Raw genomic sequence first — 20,459 nt, 5'->3', positions numbered from 1 at the left:
AGAAATGAAAGATACCGATAAGAAAGAAGTAATGTAATTTATGTGTTTATTAGGATAACACAATCATATTATATATTTTTAATAAAAAATAAAGTAGAATAACAGAAAAATATATTATTTTAGCAATTATATGCTGTACATTATCAAAATACACTGAATAATTATATTTTTAAAGCCCTTCCCACCTCCACAAGCTGATGAATAGCCGCGCTTGTATGCAACACGACCAGTAGATGGCGTTATATGACTCTAACAAAATACACGAAGAAGAACCGTAGCTATATGGGAAATGTAGTTTATACAAAGTAAAATCAACGAAAGGTACTATTAATTCGACATTGGAGCTTTTATTTTACGCAGATATATCCAATTTAAGGTATATATTCGGTGAGGCGTGTGAAAGTATTACATCTTTGCGTCTGAAAATGCATATTAGCGTTTGCTTCTGGAAGTTTCCGATTAAGGCCGGTTTACCCATAATGCACTGCGCCGTGGCTTCCTTTCTTCTCGGGTGTGTGGTGGCGGTCTAAAATGTCGCTACTGGAAGGTCCCTTAAACGTGCTCGGCCAGAGAACGACTGGCGAGTCGGTTCGCACTCAAAATGGTGAGTTGTTGAGCTCATTTACGCCGTATTTCCAATGTGTTTCTTTTAAGTGTATGCGCGCCGTAATGGCTGACAACAAAGCCAGTTCCTTTTCTCCAATGTATAGCACACGTGTGACGCTACATGCTAACGCTAGCTTGTATCGAGTTGTGTGCTCGTGTTGCCTATTTAAAAGTAACCCTGACATATCCGCCATAGCTGTACATGTTCCGCTAATCGCCAACCTCTTTATTATCTTTTGCTAATCCCATTTCAGTACCTTCCACTCGTATTGTAATGAATGGATGGCTATGCTAATGGGATAGAAAAACTCTGTCATGGTCTGAAGGTGTGGCTACCTCTGTGTTTCCTCACCCAATAAAATGACAGAATAACATCAATATTAGAAAATGTCTATCAATGTGATTTATATTGCCCATGTTTAGCGTGAATTTCTTTGCCATTCCAGTCATGGCCGCAGCATCCATTGCCAACATTGTCAAGAGCTCCCTTGGCCCAGTGGGTCTTGATAAGATGTTGGTGGACGACATTGGGGTCAGTTGCATCCATTATATTATTTTATTGTCTCTGTAGGACATATTCATTCTGTTCATTTATCAACCAGGACGTGACCATCACCAATGATGGTGCTACCATCCTGAAGTTGCTGGAAGTGGAGCACCCAGCTGCTAAGGTCCTCTGTGAGCTGGCTGACCTGCAGGACAAGGAGGTCGGGGATGGGACCACTTCGGTGGTGAGTGGGCTCCGTTTGCAAATAGAATCGTGGAATATCCTGTTTTAGTACCACACATGTGCTGTATATACCACGGGTGTGTGGCTATGCTAACAGGAGAGAGAAACTAACCTCCATCTGTGTCTGAAGAGGACAAGCAGCCTCATCTCTGCTTCCTCAAATGAAAGGATGGGACATTATTAAATTGCAATGTGTAGTGAAATCCATTATGCTATACACATACAGTATGTACAGTATTATGGCTAATTGATTAATCATGTCCATCTATGCTAGGTCATTCTTGCTGCAGAGTTGCTGAAGAGCGCGGATGAATTGGTCAAGCAGAAGATTCACCCAACGTCTGTCATCAGTGGATACCGCCTGGCTTGCAAGTAAGGTTTCCTCACTAAAAAAAAAGTTGCTTCTGACTCCGTTTGTGTGACGCGTCTGTTCCGGTTCAGGGAGGCGGTGCGCTACATCAACGAAAACCTCACCATTGGGACAGACGACCTAGGCAGGGAGTGCTTACTCAACGCAGCCAAGACCTCCATGTCCTCCAAGATCATTGGAGTGTATCCTTTCTGTTTTGATGTCTGAGATAGAATTAACCCGATGAACCGTTGCTGCCTTAATCTGGAAACTCAGTGACGCAGACTTCTTCGCCAACATGGTGGTGGACGCCGCTCTGGCTGTCAAGTTCGTGGACGGAAAGGGTATAGCCAAATATCCCATCAACTCCGTCAACGTGCTGAAAGCGCACGGTCGCAGCCAGAAGGAGAGTTTCTTGGTGAACGGGTATGCGCTCAACTGCACCGTGGGATCGCAAGGTATGTCTGTTCCTCGGTTGCCAGATTTCCCATTTCTTTTTGCTGCTCTGTCCTACATGATGACACATGCAGTGATACGCGTGGGATACAGCACACCCGCTCGGGGAAGATTGTTGTCAGGGTGCTTTATGACCCATGACGTCTCTGTCCTGACCACACACTCGCATTCAAGCTCTTCTCAAATGCGACTCTTAATGTGTCTACATTCTCTTCCTAACTAAAGGCATGATAAAGCGTGTGGTCAACGCCAAGATCGCCTGCCTGGACTTCAGTCTGCAGAAGACTAAGATGAAGATGGGGGTCCAAGTCGTCATCAACGACCCTGAGAAGCTTGACCAGATCCGACAAAGGTGGGTTTTTTTTTTCCCCTCTCTTCCTTCAGAAATCATCCCATTTAAATTTGCTGTGTGACTTAACCAGTAGTCGACACAGTGATACGCGTGGGAAAGACTAACATCAGCTCCTTCAAGTCCAGCTGGCAGTGCCTCTCAGCTGTTGGTCTACTATGTGGGGCTGTACATATGGATATAGGCACTGTTGCAGGTTGACTTCCAAGATCCATGCTAAGCCTTTTATTAATCATACGGGCAATATGTAATGTGACATTAGTACAGGCATTGTTGTGACCGCCTAGTACATGGGTCTGCTCCCCGTGCCTCCTTTATCCTGTGGATTTATGTAGTATCTTCTGATGCCATCATGTTCTGAGTTAAGCATGTTACTTGCTGGTCAACTATTTATTAGGGCTGGGTTAAACGGTTATTTTTATAATCGATTAATCTAGAAACCATTTTTTTTCTTTTCGGTGCATCAAGTCATCGTACGATAAATTTTAAAATCTGATTTGATTCTATTTTGATTTGATTGATACACCCTGGACTGGTCGCCAGCCAATCACAGGGCACACTATATATAGCAATTAATGCTAATTTATAAACACATTAGTTCTTTCAATACATTTTCATTAACAAGTTGAAAAATGAATTGTATTGAACAATATAACAAAGTGCACAATGGAATCCTATAATGGAAAAAAATTGACTATTTCCCTTCAATAAATACAACTCTTGTGCAAAAAGCACAATCTGAATGAAAACAGACAGGAAATGACGCATCTACTGACTTCATGTGGGAACCATTCATCCAGCCTCTTAACTGCATAGTTGTTATTGACAGGAGCCAAAAATGACTAAAAAAAGCAAACGTTTGTTCCAGGGAGTCTGACATCACCAAGGAAAGGATCCAGAAGATTCTGGCGTCCGGGGCCAATGTGGTGTTGACCACTGGTGGCATTGATGACATGTGCCTGAAGTACTTTGTGGATGTGGGGGCCATGGCAGTAAGGAGAGTTCTCAAGAAGGACCTCAAACGCATCGCCAAAGCCACGGGCGGTATGAAAATGAAAGCTGCCCCCCACACCTTTTTTTGGTAACGTGTTGTGATGGTGTTTGCACCCGTGTCCCCTCTCTCCATCAGCCATCCTTTGCCCGTCTCTGACCAACTTGGAGGGAGAGGAGACGTTTGAGGCCACTATGCTGGGCCAAGCCGAGGAAGTCGTGCAGGAACGCGTCTGTGATGACGAACTCATTCTTGTCAAGAAGTAATTCTTCTTTTCCAGACATCGTACTGCCACCCAGTGAAGTGTTAGCATCTTCTAATGTTTCCTACTTGTTTACTTTTAGCACCAAAGCACGTACGTCAGCCTCCATCATTCTACGTGGCGCCAATGACTTCATGTGTGATGAGATGGAGCGTTCACTGCACGACGCACTCTGCGTGGTCAAAAGGGTGCTGGAGTCAAAGTCTGTGGTCCCAGGAGGGGGCGCTGTGGAGGCGGCGCTGTCAATTTATCTGGAGAATTACGCTACTAGCATGGTAAGCACCGGGAAAAGCTATGTTACGTTCCTGGACGTCAGTTGCAGTGCAATAACGTTTTTTTGAATCGCGTGTTTTTAGGGCTCCCGAGAGCAGCTGGCCATCGCCGAGTTTGCCCGGTCGCTCCTCGTCATCCCAAAAACGCTGGCAGTGAACGCAGCGCAGGACTCTACAGACCTAGTGGCTAAACTGCGAGCCTTCCACAACGAAGCTCAAGTTAATCCTGAACGCAAAAATCTGAAGTGGTGAGTGTTTCCTCTCATAGTTAAGACCAACAGCTGAAGCAATACAACACAAGATGGCTGACTGTTGATTGTTGGTGTGTGTAAACTGTTATAAATGTGATTCCCTCCTACTCCTATGGCATATTTACAACTAATTATCGTGCAGGATCGGCCTTGACCTGTTGAACGGCAAACCCAGGGACAACCGCCAGGCCGGCGTGTACGAGCCCACCATGGTTAAGACCAAGAGCCTCAAATTCGCCACCGAGGCGGCCATCACCATCCTGCGTATCGACGACCTCATCAAGCTGTTCCCCGAGCCGAAGGAGGGCGGCCAGTCGTACAGGGATGCTGTGCAGTCCGGATCTCTGGAGGGTTAACCAAGAGGCTGACAGGTCAACCTTGTTTCCTTACCTACGGAACTCTTCCTGGCTGTCACTCCAGTGTAGGCTTCGCACTTTGCCTGTTTAGTGTGTGTGTGTGTGTGTGTCCCCTCCCCCCACTTAATAAAAACTCCATAATGACTGTTTTAGGTTTAATTGCTTCATATCAGGTTATTTACAGGAAGTATTACAGTAGGCAGCGATAACTGCATGGCACAGGAAGAAAGGTGGAATGTCTTCATTTAACAGCACGAGAGAACTGTTAGCTTTCCAGCGTTGTTAATTAGCACTGGATGGATAAATGATGCAGGTAGCTTCTATTAAAATACCATGTTTTAAGGGCTGCGGTGTCCATTTACTCAGCTGCATAGAGTACCAGGCTACCGGGGTAGGTCAGTTTGTTAGCGTAAAACGAGAAAAGCAAGGTCACTAGTGTCAGGCAAGTAAACAGTGTTAGATTTCACACCTTAAAGTGCTAATGACACAAATTATAACTGTTTTGTCATCCGCCAAACTATTAAAATTAGACAAACTATTAACCCCCCCCCCCCCACACACACACACAGTGCGTTACTGTGTTGTGAGGAGTAATTGACACCAACAGACTAAGACTGGTAGAATAGATCTAGGAGGGATAAAATGACTTACTGAAACAGGCTAGAAGTCAAGTGACCGATGCATGTTAGCTAACAATTTACATTGCTAAAAAACACTTTGCGGCATCGGGTATTTTTCCACTAACATGTTTGTGTCATAAGCAATTTAAGTGTACATTTTAAAATCCCTGAATCAGACCTTCTCCACGCACATGGCAATGCCCATCCCTCCTCCGATGCACAGGGACGCTACACCCTTTCTCCCCCCTGTCCTCTGGAGGGTGTGGAGCAGCGTCACCAACACCCTGCAGCCCGACATCCCCACGGGGTGACCCAGTGCAATAGCGCCACCGTTTACATTTACCTGAAACAAAGAATATGTTAGAATTGCAATCGTTTTCTGGGAGCACACCTGCGGGATGTACCTTTTCTTCTTTTAGTCCGAGTTCTTTAACCACCGCCACAGACTGTGCAGCGAACGCCTCGTTGATCTCAAATAGATCCACCTGATCCAGTTGCCAACCTGCTTTCTCAACCTGGTGAAGAACCAGACTCAACGTTACGAGGGACAATTTGTTTGCCATTTGTCCCATGTTAGCGTAGTAATATCTCACCGCTTTCCTGATGGCGGGTATTGGAGCGGTACCCATGATGGATGGATCGATGCCAGCTTGTGCCCATGACACAATCTTGGCCATGGGTGCTATGCCCCGCCTTGAAGCTTCTGATTGGCTCATGAGCACTGTGGCGGCTGCTCCGTCGTTAATACCTTAGTATTAAAATACCATAACCATACCATAGCACAAAAAATTAGATCAACAAAAACACAGGAAGTAGATTGTAAATAGAACTAGTCTCACCTGAGGCATTGCCAGCCGTGACGGTGCCACTGCTGTCCTTAATGAAGTAGGATTTCAACTTGGACATGCTCTCAAGGTTGCTGCCCTGTCGAGGAAACTCATCCACTGTCACTTCCACTGGCCCTAGACATGTTTTCATTTCAAAATGGCCACATGTAGTTAAGATGAACCTCTGTCCATAATCCTAATGACTCAGTAAGCCGGGCGTACCTTTCCGAGACGACACCACCACTGGAACAATCTCCTGCTGGAAGTATCCTGCTTTCTGCGCAGCTTCTGCTTTGTTCTGTGACCCCACAGCAAACAGGTCCTGTGCCTCTCGACTGATACCCCACTGCTTGGCCACGTTCTCCGCTGCGACGGGGAGGAAAAAAACAAACAGACAACAAGACATGTTTTTATAGCTTCTTGCAACAGTTTTCCCACCAGCATTCCAACAACGGCACACCTGTGATGCCCATGTGGTAGCCATGAAAGGCGTCCGTCAGAGCATCTGCCACCATGGAGTCCTGCAGGGCGGCATCACCCAGTTTTACTCCTGCCCTCATGTGCAGTGTGTGAGGAGCCTAAGAAGACAGTAACTTTATTTTTTTACCACTTTTAGACACCTATATTTGGCTTACATACATATGTATATGTATATATATACACATACATATACACATACATATACACATACTATATATACATATATATACATATATACATATATACATATATATATATATATATACATACATATACACATACTATATATACATATACACATACTATATATGCATATATATATACATATATATATACATACATACATATACACATACTATATATGCATATGCATATACATATACATATATATGTATATATATGTATATATATACACATATATACATATATACATACACATATACACATACACATATACACATACACATATATACATACACATATATACATACACATATATACACACACATATATACATACACATACATATATATACACACATATATACATACACATACATATATATACACACACATATATATATACATATATATACACACATATACACACACATACACACACACATACATACACACATACATACACATGTACACATATACATACACATATACATACATATATACACACACATATATACACACACATACACATACATATATATATATATATATATATATATACACATACACACATAATATACATATACACACACACACACATATTTACACACACGTATATACAGTATATACACACACACGGTATATATATAAAATGCTATTTTTGTTAAGTATTCTGCAAAATAAGTAAAAATGTAGTGGCAGCGGTTGGCCACCAGAAGATGCTGTTTCTTTTAAAGCGGTGCTCAATGGTACAACCAGAGTATAATGTCACAATCCTATTTTTCATATTGTTAGTGTGGCACTTGCCGTATAATAAGGGGAAACAAACATTTGAGTAATACATGACGTATATTCATAAAATATTAGGTTGTTTTTTGTTCTGCTTTGTTATGAATTAAATTGACCTTAAAACAGAAATGTCTGGTGGTCTTACCCTGCTCATACTCTCCATGCCCCCCGCCACCACCACAGTCGACTCTCCAGTCTGGATGGACTGAGCCCCCAGGCAAATAGCTTTCAGCCCAGATCCACACACCATCTGGCAGCTCCACGCTGGTACAGAGTAGGGGATGCCTGCTCCGACACTGGCCTGGCGTGCCGGGTTCTGACCATGACCTGAAAAACAATAGGTTCAAAAAATCTGGGAGGACATGTTGGACATTCCCAGTGATATTACCTGCTGTCAGGACGTGGCCCATGATGACCTCTGACACATCCTCCGGCTTCAATTCCGCCCGCTTTAGGACATCTTTTATCACCACTGAACACAGGTCATGCAAAGGTACCGTGGACAAAGAACCATTGAGGCACCCTGTGTACAAAAGCAGAAGAAAGAAGATAAGAAATAAGTGCGTATTTTATTCCATAATGACTTTTTCCAATCATAATGTACTTCATCTTAAAATAGTTAATAAATTTGAGAAAAATAAATGTTCAAAAATGACTTCCTCTTGTTTATCAGAGACGCTCTATGACATGTAATCTGGTTAGACAAACGTCCGATGACCTGCATATAGTGAGTAGCCAATCAAAAGAGGGCTCCTTCCAGTGACACGATAAACAATCAACCAATCACAGCCCTCAACCTACCCGGACACAACTGTGAACCAATAGGAGATCAGCATAGTGAAAAACCAGGAACTCACTCGTTGACTCAAACTCCGCTCATAATATACATAATTCCCAGTAGTTTAATACGACTTGCGCGAATTAACTAGTTTCTAGATTGGTACTCCGCAGTAAAAAAGAAGAAAACAATAACCCTTAGTTTAGATACGAAGCTCACCGAGTGATATGTTTTAAACGATTAGCTAATCAGATGAGCAACGTGGGTTCCTTCAGTATTTTAGTGGCACTATAAACAATCAACCAATCACAGCACTGGACACAAGTATGAACCAATGGGAGATGAGCACGACGGAACGTCATGAAATCGCTCATTGACAAACTGGAATTAAATGATACAAACTCCCGCGAACGAAGACAGCTCATTATCAATTATTTCACCAAATGGAATCAAATGATTAAGAATAAAAAGACGAGTGAAGACCAAGTGAACGACGAGACACAGTTAAACGAAATTCAAGATGAAAACAACGGCGCGAATTAAGATGTTTCTAAATGAATGAACGTGGTGTTAAATGTTAAGTATACTTTACCAATTGGTGTCCGTGCGGCAGAAACGATGACAACAGGATGTGTGCCCACGTTAGATGCCATCATGAGGTTTGCTGATCACGTCCCGGTGTGTACACAGTGCACTGCAAGTGAGCAATCAAGCTGCTGGTCCTGTTTGACACTCACTCTGACACTCACAGTCACTGTTACTGGAGTGCAACCGCACGCTAGCGCCACCCTGTGTCCCGGCGAAACAACTGTCATACCCCATATATATACAAAAAATGATACATTGGGTTCAAATAAAAGTCCCGAACATACATAAATGTATTTACCTTAGCTGGGAAAATAAAGGTAAACTATTTCTGTATTCACATAAGATCTATTAGCTTGAAATAATGAGTTACTTAGTAATACAGTCAGTCTTCTGCACTGCTCAGGAGTAATAAGTGGATTGATTTAGTATTAAAAATCTTTATTGGTATTTGGTCAGTACATGAAAATGACTGAAGTCAGCATGTGAACATTGCTTATAAACTACTCACAGAATCTTCCCAACTGAACTTTTTAATGAAATTTAAAATTGAAATAAAAAATAAAGACAGGCCAATACTAAGTGAGATGTGCTGTAATTCTGTGAATTGAGCGACTTAATGAGTTACAACACCAGATGGTCAGCGGCCGACTCAAATCAAGAGCAGGATGAAACGTACTAGTTTTGAAATCATACACCACTCAATGGATGTCTAACATTAACCATTTGCCATGTTGTGCCCTGCTGAGCAACACAAATGTGACATAGCTTTCACAAGAAGCAAAGGGAGAAGGTCAGCAAAACTAAACATCTCAGACAGCAGTGCTGCGTTACACACTATGCAATTGTTGTCTTGTTCTGTATAAAAAAAGAAAAAGAAAAAGAGACCAGACATTTTTCAGAGAACATTACAAAACAGCACCGTCGCTCGTGGTGGAGTCCAGGCCGTTCTGAGGATGCCGTGACCCTGAAGTCCTGGTGCCCTTGGTGACCTGGGCAGCCTTGTCCTCGTGCGGGTCGGTGGTGGAGTCCGTGTCGTTGGAGTGCTGAGTCAATGAGGTCTCGCTGCCTGTTGGAGAGTCCACACTCTCATACCCTGCGCTCAAACCCACGGGTCCTCCAGCCCGGACAGCACTACTCTGACTCCCTGATGCCTCCTCGGAGTGGTTGGACAGTTTGGTCTCGGCTTCACCGGGGCTGGACGCCATGGGGGACATGGCAAAGTCTTCGTCGGTGCTACTGACCTCCCGGTAGAGGCTGGGCGTGGTGGTGTTGCTTCTCTGGGATGAACCGCCCTTGCTGGGCCCGTTGGCCACCCTCGCCAAATCTTTGCCTGCCGAGTCAGAGTGGGCGTCGGCCTGCTGGGGGAGTTGGGCTGCCTGCTCGGAGGCGGAGGGCGAAGTCCGGCTGGGTCCCGGCCCGGCTGGAGCCCCCTGAGTCTGGGTGAGCTGCTGGCGGGTGTCCTTGAGTTGCTGCTGCAGGACGAGGATGGTGCTCTGCATCCCTTCCACTTCCTCGTCCAGCTGGATGATAAAGTCATTCAGCTCTATGGGGTGAAAGCATCATCAAAAAGTCAAAAGACTTTTCAGCCGTAACGACAAATACTGAAATCTAGGCTACGTTCTCACCATCCTGGCTGCTCTTCAGCTCCTCGCTGTACTTCTTCTGCAGGGCCAACTCGGCCTCCAGCTGGGCGACGCGTCCCTGGGACTGCTGCCTCCCCAGCTCTTGGTTTTCCTGAATCAGCATGCGACACTTGGCCATCAGCTTCTTCCCGGTTTGGCTGCAAAGGAAACAAGTCTCACATCACATGATGAACACGGGAGGCAAAGACATTCCCCACAAAGACATCAAGACACCCTCGCTAGGCACAGACTAAGACTATCAACCAACAATCAAAAATCACCAACAAAGAAAACATATAGAGATTAATCAAAAGGTTTCTGTAACAATTTCCAATTGCACCACAATGAACTATGTATTCTGAAGACTTAGTGTTACCAGAACCTCAAACCAGCCATCCGCACTGGGAATGATGAAATGATGGGATGCACCATTCAATACATTGTGTTGAGTAGTCAACAAAAAGTGAAGCAAAAGTAGCAACAAAGTAGCAACCAGCTTTGTGAGATCATCCCTTTTGAGTACAAAGCAACAATAAACAGTCAAAATCAATTGAGTTTCATGTTGCTACCTTTTCAGTGGATTTAACAAGAGCAAAATCCGGACCTGTGTTTCACAAAATTCTCTAACTTGAATGAGATACTGAAATAGTCAAAATGTGTATCTACCCAGGCTGACTACACAGGCCAGAGAATACCCGTCTAACAAAATGTCATTAAGGTAGTACTCGTTTAAACTTACTGCACCTTTAACAACTTGTTACCAAGGCACTTAATGCTCTTGATTGGTGCGAGGAAGCGAGTCCCCACCCTATTGCAGCAGTGAAGCCACTGAATGAACTTAAGCATGAGCGATTATAGACGGGGGAAACAACATGGCTACCAGAGCGGTCATGAGGTTGAAGCTCACAAATAAACACAGAAATACAAGTGATACATTTGTCATCAACATTGCATTGACAGCTTGCAAACAGGACTCATGTGGACGTGCAGCAGTGTGTTTCGCTGTCGTCTGGGTGCAAAATGTTCACAAGCGTGTCGTGGGGAAACACACTGCCGTACGTGTATGCTGCTTTGCAGCAAAAAAAAAATAAAAAGTCAAATGAGAGGCCGATGAAAAGAAAACAAGTCACAAAATTAAACAAAACACAAAACATGGAAATACACTCTACCGTGAGTGGGCGAGTGGACCCTCGCGCTTCAATCAAGTCCTTTTGTGGACAAGGACGTGGCTCCGCCCACAGTTCTAGTGCCCCCTCGCCCCGTAGTCTTACTTTTAAATCCTAGAACTGTCCTGGTGCGACTGCCTCGTATCTAGACTGTCCAACAAGTCAGTACATGTCTCAGGTATGTGTGGCATATTCCACAGCTTATGAGTACGACAATTGTCTTTAAATTAATCCAATTGAAGTTTTAGGCTAGCCGCCCCCAATTTTAGCTGTTTGCTTTGAACGGAGAAGGCGGGAGGGCATATCCGTGTTGTAAAGAGGGGGGGCGAGGGGGTCGACCGCCTCTTCAGGAACAGTCCAGACTCCTTCAGGCCCTTGGACGGCGTTGGGGTACACAGAGCTGAGACACAAGTGTCACAAGTGTCACAAGTGTCACCTGACCATACTGTCTTTTTTAAGTTTATGTGAAGTGCGGCTGCCGTAGTACAGTACAAAAACATGAAGTTTTTTTTGGTAGCGTGACTCATTTTTTGTCAGCTTTCCCCCCCACCATAGTTCCTGCAGTGAGAGTGAGGGTGGTGGTGAGGGGGAGACGTGAGGAAGTCTTGACCTCTATTGGGGAGGTGGCGGTGGGGCGGGTGTTATTTTTTTTTTTTGATCGTCTTTACCTATCAGGTGTAAATTTCCAGGCACTCAGTTCATTTTGGGCCTGCTCCAGTTTGTCTTTAGTCTGTTCCAGTTCACCCTTCATTTTGAGGAAAAACAAGTTGATGGCCGGGTCCACCATGGATGAGCGCAGTTGGGCCGCACTGGGCTGCTGGACTTGCTTGAGGTACTGGATGTGCGTCTGCAGGATGAAAGAACCTGGTGTTAATGAGTGGCAAAGAGGAGGGCTTCTCTGTTGCACTGGTTCTCAAAGTGGGAGGCACCGGAGGACTTCCACGGAGGTGCACCAACACGAGGCATTTTCCAAAGCGAGCAGCTTTGATAATTTCAGTTAACTTCAGCTAAGGCAAACTAATTCATTTTTAGTTCCTACTGTGAGAGTCAGCAGTCTGGGGTAGGTTTTTCATAGAGCAGAGGTCACACTTTGGAAACTTCTCCTCTCATGTGGTGTGACCGGTCAGTTGTACTCTTATGGGTTTGTTTACTCGACAACAATCGAGTTGGCAATGTCACAATATGCACGTAGGCAAACTACTTCTCCTCCTGTAGGACACAATGCTTTGGGTATCTAAGGCGACCCCTTTGCACTGATACGTTGAGACGCATTGGAAATGGCTGCATTTTCAGACTCTTGTCATGTAAAGACATAAGTTCACCACTTATGTAAGAAGAACTATACAGGATTGTGACAACTTGGCCGGAGAGTCAGCGTTGGAACGGGACTATCTAAAACAATCATGCATTAAAGTAAACAGCTCGTCCTTTAAACGCCACAGTGAAAAGAACTTACCGCCACCACTTAAAACTGTTTACATGTACTCAACACCTAAAAGTACCTACGTGTCCAATGTGCATGAAGCAAATACAGTGTCAACACAGGGCTATATAAACAACTATAATAACTACAACATTACGCATTATGTTTAGTTTGACTCTTTACCCTGTAAGTTTACATGTAGGTACCCAGTGCACAACCACAACATCCATTTTCTTTTGTAAGTATGTTGCAATCGCCATGCTTAGAGTAACTGATAGTAACAAACTCATATATACATACTGTGCATTCCTGCTCCTTGGTGGCAAGCCGCATGACCAAGATGTTCTCCCTCCGTGCAGATTCCTGCTGCTGCTGCTTGAGCTTCTCCTCCGATTCCTTCAGGCCTGTTACATCATTGGCTGACGGAAAATAACACCATCAGAAAATATTCTGCCATCACAAATATTGCGAGTGAAATCTAAAAATTTCACTTCTGTCACGAGCAGTGACATGTTTGGATACTTACAACACAGCTCTGCATATTTCGCCTCCAGGACCTGCACATATGCCTCATGCTGTTTCCACCTGAAAGGAGAATACATGTGATAATGCGGTTCTCGACCCAATATGCACAAGATATATGTCACTAGTGGTTTAATATGTACCTAGTGCACAGCTCCTCTCTGGTCAAGGTCTTCATATCAGATTCACTGAGGCGAACCTGGATGAAAAGACAACACAGTACCGTCAATATTGACCAATAAATGCATTGAAGTGATCGTAGAACAACAACAACAACAACAAGAGAGGCTCACCTTCTTGGGTAAAGGCTCCTCGTTAGTCATTGTGAACTGTAAAAGAAAAAAACACTTGTGGTTTCAAGGCAATAGGTTCAAAATAACTGCATCACATGCGGACGCACTTTGCACTCGACATATGGGGCCTCTTGTCAACTACCAAATATGCACATATCCTGAGGTTCCAATGTTATAGGAAGAAATAAGCATGGAGCTGACGGCTAGCAAAGAGCATTAGAGCCTCGCGACCGCTAGCTGCTAGCAGGAAACTGAGAACAAGCTAATGTTAACGCTACTCCGCTAAGTACATACTGTACTGCTTCCGTTGCTAAAATAAGACCACTGGTATCAAATGAACGCTGCCTGATTTCAATATTCATAGGACTTAAGGGCGGGAAGCGCGCGAATCTTGTGTCTGTTTTTTGGCACCTTGTTGTCACAAAATGGCGGTGAAGGAAACGACTCCCTCCCTTTCGCTCCTTTTCCTCAAACTAGAGGGCTCGTCTTGACTGCAACATAACAGGCCTTCGTCAAAGGCTTGGTTTACTTACCGGCCCCCTTTTTGCAGGCGGTCTCTTGGTCTATAAACAGCAACAATTCCTTGCGTTTGGCGTCGCGGGCGAAGTTAACGGCGGGTTATATTTGGTCCGGGCGAACCGCGTTGGTTACCACCATCTTCTTCTGTGAGGGCAGGACAGAATGGCAGGATGGGGCTGGCGGTGCTCTGCTCGCCCTGTGCGGAGTACGACCAAGACACCGTGTAAAGGGAAAGCCGACTCACTCTGCTACTGTTTAGAGACCCGTACCAACAGAACAGCAATCGTGTTAAGAATACACATTTTAAATTGTTAACTATAATTACATGTGTTGTTTTCTGGTTATTTTTGTAGGGGAATATGAATTTTAGAGCTTTCAAACCAATATTTGTGTCAGCGTGTGCACCTGAACAATAAAGGAGAGACGTCCCTCTTCTTTGCATATACGATCTTTTGCTACTCTTGTCTGACGTCACCAAGTTTTGCGATTAATTTGCCAAAATGTTGTTTTTATAATATTGCATACAATGTCACCAACCATTTTTGTTGCTTCAATTTGTATTATTCTAATATGTTGGACCTACTTTGTGTGTAAAAATACAAATGTAGATTTTTTTTAATTTCACAAAGCAATACGCTTTACGAAAAATACGATTTGGATAATACTTACTGGGTTTATAGAGTAACAAACTCCATCCAACTAGACAAATACCTTTAAATTAATGCGTAAATATCGCCATCAGAACAGATTAAGATCCCCCCCCCATAGTGGTAATGGTACGATCGCATGAACTGTCAAGTTGAAATAGTCCACTTCAAGGGCAGCGTTCATTCAGCAGAAAGGCTCAGCTCTGTCCTGTTTACGTCGTCATGAACATGCTCTGCAGAGTTGGTCAGATACGCAGGTAAATCAGAACTATTACACCATTCTGTATGGGTGCACATATTTTACACCAGTTCGCCATTCTTATAGCCATTGCTAGCTGTCTTAGCGAGAGGCTAACCCACTATAGCTGTTTGGCTAGGTTAGTGTGTGGCGCACTAATTTAAAGTGACACAAAAGTCTTAATTATTGGGCATGTGATGGTGTATCCAGGAAACATCTGTGAACATTTATATATAATTCGGCTCAATTTCTTTTAAATCCGATAACTTTTAAGGCACAAGTAGCATCTGAGACACGAGACGTTACGAGAGGTGAGCAGATCGATCCAGATATCGGTCCTGGATAAATGCTAGTGAGGTCGATATTAGTTATCGTGTATGTTTATTTTCACAATGTGTTATTCACATCTTTTGATGCCATAATTTGTAGTATCGCCCACCTCAAACCTTAACAGGAACCTTTTATCTCTGGAATCAATTGCCTTTTTGTGGAAAGGGGTTTCAGTGACACAAAAGGATGGTAATGTGGAATAAGGTGGTGACCTCGCATTAAGTTATCTCTTTTTGTTTCCAGGTGTGCTGCAAGTGTCAGCCAAGCCATACAGCAGGTAGCTGCGTCCAGGCAGAAGCACACACTTCCTGACCTAACCTACGACTATGGCGCCCTGGAGCCTCATATCAATGCAGAGATTATGCAATTGCACCACAGCAAGCACCACGCTACATACGTCAACAACCTCAACGTGACAGAGGAGAAGTATCAAGAAGCACTCGCCAAAGGTACTCGACATACACACAAGCTACATCATGAGCACTCAATCAATTAAGAATACAGTCGCCATCATAAAACTTATGATCACACATACAATTAATATGTATATTTCAAATTAAATACACACTTCCTAAAATCTATTTTTCTGTATATTTGCATTTTTCCCTTACCTTTGTGTTTTAGGAGACGTGACAACACAGGTTGCCCTTCAGCCTGCTCTCAAGTTCAACGGGGGAGGTCACATTAACCACACAATCTTCTGGACAAACCTCTCTCCGAATGGTGGGGGCGAGCCACAAGGTATCATAAAGTTTTAGGCCAATCCTTCCGTTGTCACATGATCATTTCGGACCTCACTGCTGTGCTGTCCTTGTCTCTAAGTATTATTATCTGTGTCTCCGTATAGGGGAGCTCATGGAGGCCATCAAACGTGACTTTGGCTCCTTCCAGAAGATGAAGGAGAGGATGTCTGCTGCCACGGTGGCGGTGCAAGGCTCAGGCTGGGGTTGGTTGGGCTTTGACAAGCAGAGTGGAAGACTTAGCATTGCGGCGTGTGCCAACCAGGATCCTCTTCAGGGGACCACAGGTCAGTTTTCGTAACTTTAGATTTTACTCGCTGTCATCTTTCGCCAGCTACCTAAACTTTGCTTGACCTTCAGGTCTCATCCCCCTCCTGGGTATCGACGTATGGGAGCATGCCTACTATCTTCAGTACAAAAACGTCCGGCCAGACTACGTTAAGGCGATCTGGAATGTCATCAACTGGGAGAATGTGAGCGAGCGTCTACAGACTGCCAAGAAATAGACTCGGCCCATCTGTAATGTACCACACTGGCCTGCTCCTGTATTGAAAAGTAATCATTTGTACTATTTTGTATTTAGACCCTGAAGTGTTCATTTGCATAGCAAATAGCACAAGGTCAAAAAGCGCACAATTATGGTCACTTGTCATGTCAGAAGCTAATCAGCAACTTGTCGCAGTTCATGTAATTGCAGTCCATGTTTTTCACGTCTAATAATAAAATTATATGACTTGAATTGCAACTAGTCACGCTTTTCACAACCTGACACAAAGGAAATCCGTCAGTGTCATACTGCTGCAACATGCAACATTCATGCTAATTATAATCTTTCAATGTGCTTCTCTCCGGTTCTGATAGAACTGCTATAAGTAAATAATTTTGCTTCTTAAAAGACACCTTTGAGTGGTGTCCACAGTTTGTCTATTAATAAAGAAATATATCCAGTTGTATTAAAACAATCACACTGTCTTCTAACTCTCATGACAATGAAAATCCTGTTTTTTTTGTGTCTTTTTATACAGAAATGCCCGGTTTTGACAAAACCATTAACCTGTTAATCTTTTCTTCAGTATGGAGTTTTATAACAACTAAACTAGACGCTGATTATACCCAAATACTTAAAATGACTATGACAAGTGGTCGAAGGCAACACCAACTCTACAATACAAATGCAATGGCGGCATTGCTGCATGATCCAGTTCCTAAAAAAAGAATTGGGCATTAATGTCATCCACGTGTTTTATATTCCATCCCCTCACTGACAGCTGACAAGTGCAGGGAGAGTGAATGAATTTGTCAAATTTCCTGCACGTTTGCAAAATAGAAAAGGAAAATAGAGTGTTTATTGGAACCTATTGAATTGAAACATTAAAATTTTTGCTAAAAAACCAAAACAAAAAAACCCCAAAAAACTTATATGCCCCATAAAACTAAAAGATACAAAAAATGTTATGTGAGACGTTAAAGAGCTATAAATGTAAAATGTGTATTTAAAGATTTGGCCAAAAGAGGGCGGTGTTGTCTAAGGTTACTGGGTAGTGTTACTACTGAGCCTCGTGTTCAATATGAAGCACGAGCCTGTATATATTTCAAAAATATTTGCATACAATGATTTTTAAAAAGAAACAAAGATCTGGAAACGTCCTAAATATGGATTTAACTCTGTATTATTGACTCAAAAATATGACATTTTATATAAACTTTTCACCCTAACTTATAGCAACTGTGTGTGTGTCCCTTTTAGTTTGGTTCATTACACTTGGTCATGGAAAAACGTATCAATCAAGGACAGGTCTCAGGTCTAGCTATCCAAATGGCTCCCAGCTGGTTCCTCATATGTGTTCACTGATTCCGACTGATGCTTTTGCCAGTGGGAATGTCACATTCCAAAGATCTAGAAGTAGGTTTCAAAATGTGGATGCAGCAAGCACGTGTTGACCACATTGTGAAACCTATACATCATGGAGTAGTGTAATATGCATCACTGTTGAAAATACAAACTCAGTTTTGATTACATGCATGAATCATGCACAGTACATAAAGTCTGACAAACATCGTTCTTTTCAAGAGTTTAAAAAGCCTTTATAATGACAACTACAGCCGTTTACGGGCTAATGGTTTGTCTAAAAGTGGCCTAGTTTTGCTTTAAAAATACGGGCGTGCCCAATTGATTTCCCTTTTCCAACCCCCCCAAAAAAGGACCTCAAGATAAAGTTTCTGCAGAAGGAAAATATTGAGGAAATGACTCAGTTATGGCGTTTAATTCATCACTGAAATCTGCCTCTCCTCCCTTTTCTTCCTGTTTTTCTCAGTGCTGTCTCCCCACACTAATAAGGATACCTGACCTTTTTGTGCCATTAAAAAAATACCACTCTTAATAGCTTTTTAATTGCCTATTTTGGCACATGGCTTTGTGTTATTCTGACTTTACAGTCATTGTGGGTATGAGGGCACATGCCCACCCCTTTCTAATGTTTCACTTTACAGCCACACACACAACAGCTGCAGTAGTTTTCTCATTTTAAACTTCCACTTTTATGATTGCAGAGAGAAAAGCATATGAAACAGTAAGCATTTCTTTTCCTAAGAGGTCTTTTGTAGTTTTGACAAAGGCTGTGTATTATTGGTGATTTATTTATATTTACTTGCAGGCAAATCTTATATCAAAACTGTATAGACTGTTGAACAGAGGTCAAATAACACATTGGAAAACACTGTGAGGAAGGATATTGGTACTTACAAGGTCTAAGACAACTGTTTACACTCGTATTCATACCCATGGACAATTTGGAGTCGCCAATTAACCTAGCATGTTTTTGGAATGTGGGAGGAAACCGGAGTACCCGGAGAAAACCCACGCATGCACAGGGAAAACATGCAAATTCCACACAGAGATACCCAAGCAAGGATCGAACCTGTGTCTTTTTCGATGTCCTAACTGTGTGGCCAACATGCTAAACACTTGCGGCCCTGAAAGCAATTTTTTTTTTCAAAAATTAATTCATTAATTTTGATCGCTGTCATTAATGATTGCTGTTTAGTGGTTGACTGTGTTCCATTATTAGTCCAAACACATTGAAATATAATTATATGTAGTATTCAGTCCACTAAGTGTCAGTAATGACACTAAACATAGCTGCAGCGTTTTCCATTTTTAGTGTTAAGTGTTCATCTAAAAGCATGGCGGCGGCACGGCGGTCTAGTGGTTAGCGCGCAGACCTCACAGCTAGGAGACCAGGGTTCAAGTGCACCCTCGGCCATTTCTGTGTGGAGTTTGCATGTTCTCCCCGTGCATGCGTGGGTGTTTTCCAGGTACTCCAAAAACATGCTAGTTTAATTAGCCACTCCAAATTGTCCATAGGTATGAATGTGAGTGTGAATGGTTGTTTGTCTATATGTGCCCTGTGATTGGCTGGCCACCAGTCCAGGGTGTACCCCGCCTCTCGCCCGAAGACGGCTGGGATAGGCTCAGCACCCCCACAACCCTCATGAGGATAAGCGGTAGAAAATGAATGAATGAATGAAGTCAAAACCACGTCTGGAACCAATTAACTGCGATAAACGAGGGACGACTCTATTCGAGGGAATCTTTTGGGATCAGCTGCTTTGTAAACTGAGAGGGCCCAAGATAGGACACAAATATTTCAATAATGGATGAAGCTTTATTGTATTTTTCTTTGATCTTAATAACTGTCAAACGAGTATAGAAATATACGGTGTGGCGTAACATGCTTCCTTATCGCAACTGGTGCAACAAAGAAACAAAGAAAAAAGCAACAACAAACATTTGATGCTTGCCGAACAGACAATTTTGTGCAACTTTTAGCCAGTAACAAGCACTAACACAACAACGAGAAACGTCTGGACTATTCAGTTGCTGATGTGGTGTTACCTTGGCAACCACAGAGACACCAGTGTACCGTCAACACTGATTAATGAAGCGATACATTCAAGGTACTAACAATAGCAGCCCATAAACCGCACTGTATATAGCGCATTTAATGTGGCACTTATAAGCATTAACAGTTCCCCACTTAATACTTTGTCTGAGAAAGTGAAGGGAGGTTGTTTTA

At 43.1% G+C, this 20,459-nt stretch overlaps 4 protein-coding genes and 1 non-coding gene across 5 annotated transcripts; 3 read left to right on the top strand and 2 right to left on the bottom strand.

Moving 5' to 3' along the window:
* Positions 1 to 445: 445 nt before the first annotated feature.
* On the top strand, positions 446 to 4,767 carry tcp1 (t-complex 1). The gene is made up of 12 exons (XM_058057647.1): positions 446 to 604; positions 1,053 to 1,138; positions 1,209 to 1,337; positions 1,611 to 1,708; positions 1,778 to 1,888; positions 1,962 to 2,143; positions 2,367 to 2,493; positions 3,359 to 3,534; positions 3,620 to 3,743; positions 3,826 to 4,018; positions 4,100 to 4,263; positions 4,409 to 4,767. Exons 1-12 carry the CDS (start codon positions 532 to 534, stop codon positions 4,620 to 4,622), a joined length of 1,677 nt encoding a protein of 558 aa, XP_057913630.1. The 5' UTR covers positions 446 to 531; the 3' UTR covers positions 4,623 to 4,767.
* Positions 848 to 984, top strand: LOC131107691 (small nucleolar RNA SNORA29). Its single transcript, XR_009120307.1, has one exon. It is a non-coding gene; the product is annotated as a small nucleolar RNA SNORA29 (small nucleolar RNA).
* Positions 4,753 to 9,026, bottom strand: acat2 (acetyl-CoA acetyltransferase 2). The gene is made up of 9 exons (XM_058057648.1): positions 8,888 to 9,026; positions 7,906 to 8,040; positions 7,663 to 7,844; positions 6,530 to 6,647; positions 6,292 to 6,435; positions 6,082 to 6,204; positions 5,836 to 5,990; positions 5,647 to 5,757; positions 4,753 to 5,585 (listed from the first exon to the last, which is right to left on the bottom strand). The coding sequence occupies exons 1-9, from the start codon at positions 8,949 to 8,951 to the stop codon at positions 5,415 to 5,417; spliced, it is 1,203 nt and encodes a 400-aa protein (XP_057913631.1). The 5' UTR covers positions 8,952 to 9,026; the 3' UTR covers positions 4,753 to 5,414.
* Positions 9,027 to 9,304: 278 nt separating this feature from the next.
* On the bottom strand, positions 9,305 to 14,651 carry wtap (WT1 associated protein). Its single transcript, XM_058057388.1, has 8 exons — positions 14,443 to 14,651; positions 13,910 to 13,945; positions 13,760 to 13,815; positions 13,621 to 13,679; positions 13,395 to 13,513; positions 12,340 to 12,518; positions 10,509 to 10,663; positions 9,305 to 10,426 (listed from the first exon to the last, which is right to left on the bottom strand). Exons 2-8 carry the CDS (start codon positions 13,937 to 13,939, stop codon positions 9,789 to 9,791), a joined length of 1,236 nt encoding a protein of 411 aa, XP_057913371.1. The 5' UTR covers positions 13,940 to 13,945; positions 14,443 to 14,651; the 3' UTR covers positions 9,305 to 9,788.
* Positions 14,652 to 15,175: 524 nt separating this feature from the next.
* sod2 (superoxide dismutase 2, mitochondrial) lies at positions 15,176 to 17,122 on the top strand. The gene is made up of 5 exons (XM_058057389.1): positions 15,176 to 15,332; positions 15,887 to 16,092; positions 16,268 to 16,384; positions 16,491 to 16,670; positions 16,744 to 17,122. The coding sequence occupies exons 1-5, from the start codon at positions 15,298 to 15,300 to the stop codon at positions 16,887 to 16,889; spliced, it is 684 nt and encodes a 227-aa protein (XP_057913372.1). The 5' UTR covers positions 15,176 to 15,297; the 3' UTR covers positions 16,890 to 17,122.
* Positions 17,123 to 20,459: the final 3,337 nt, after the last annotated feature.

Source organism: Doryrhamphus excisus, chromosome 19 (genome assembly GCF_030265055.1).
Source record: "Doryrhamphus excisus isolate RoL2022-K1 chromosome 19, RoL_Dexc_1.0, whole genome shotgun sequence".
In the NCBI taxonomy this organism is placed as follows: domain Eukaryota; kingdom Metazoa; phylum Chordata; class Actinopteri; order Syngnathiformes; family Syngnathidae; genus Doryrhamphus; species Doryrhamphus excisus.
Note: the sequence above shows the minus strand (reverse complement) of the source record. Positions and strands in the feature narration are given on the sequence as shown.

Excerpts from the sequence above, each read along its gene's own strand:
- tcp1 (XM_058057647.1), top strand. The coding sequence starts at position 532 with ATGTCGCTACTGGAAGGTCCCTTAAACGTGCTCGGCCAGAGAACGACT. Across the intron at positions 605-1,052 it reads GTCGGTTCGCACTCAAAATG|TCATGGCCGCAGCATCCATT; the intron begins GTGAGTTGTTGA and ends TTGCCATTCCAG. Across the intron at positions 4,264-4,408 it reads GAACGCAAAAATCTGAAGTG|GATCGGCCTTGACCTGTTGA; the intron begins GTGAGTGTTTCC and ends ATTATCGTGCAG.
- acat2 (XM_058057648.1), bottom strand. The coding sequence starts at position 8,951 with ATGATGGCATCTAACGTGGGCACACATCCTGTTGTCATCGTTTCTGCC. Across the intron at positions 6,648-7,662 it reads GCATGGAGAGTATGAGCAGG|GCTCCTCACACACTGCACAT; the intron begins GTAAGACCACCA and ends CTGTCTTCTTAG. Across the intron at positions 5,758-5,835 it reads TACCCGCCATCAGGAAAGCG|GTTGAGAAAGCAGGTTGGCA; the intron begins GTGAGATATTAC and ends GTTCTTCACCAG.
- wtap (XM_058057388.1), bottom strand. The coding sequence starts at position 13,939 with ATGACTAACGAGGAGCCTTTACCCAAGAAG. Across the intron at positions 10,664-12,339 it reads TGGAAATTTACACCTGATAG|CCAAACCGGGAAGAAGCTGA; the intron begins GTAAAGACGATC and ends TTTCCTTTGCAG. Across the intron at positions 10,427-10,508 it reads GCTGAAGAGCAGCCAGGATG|AGCTGAATGACTTTATCATC; the intron begins GTGAGAACGTAG and ends TTCACCCCATAG.
- sod2 (XM_058057389.1), top strand. The coding sequence starts at position 15,298 with ATGAACATGCTCTGCAGAGTTGGTCAGATACGCAG. Across the intron at positions 15,333-15,886 it reads AGAGTTGGTCAGATACGCAG|GTGTGCTGCAAGTGTCAGCC; the intron begins GTAAATCAGAAC and ends TTTTGTTTCCAG. Across the intron at positions 16,671-16,743 it reads TCCTCTTCAGGGGACCACAG|GTCTCATCCCCCTCCTGGGT; the intron begins GTCAGTTTTCGT and ends CTTGACCTTCAG.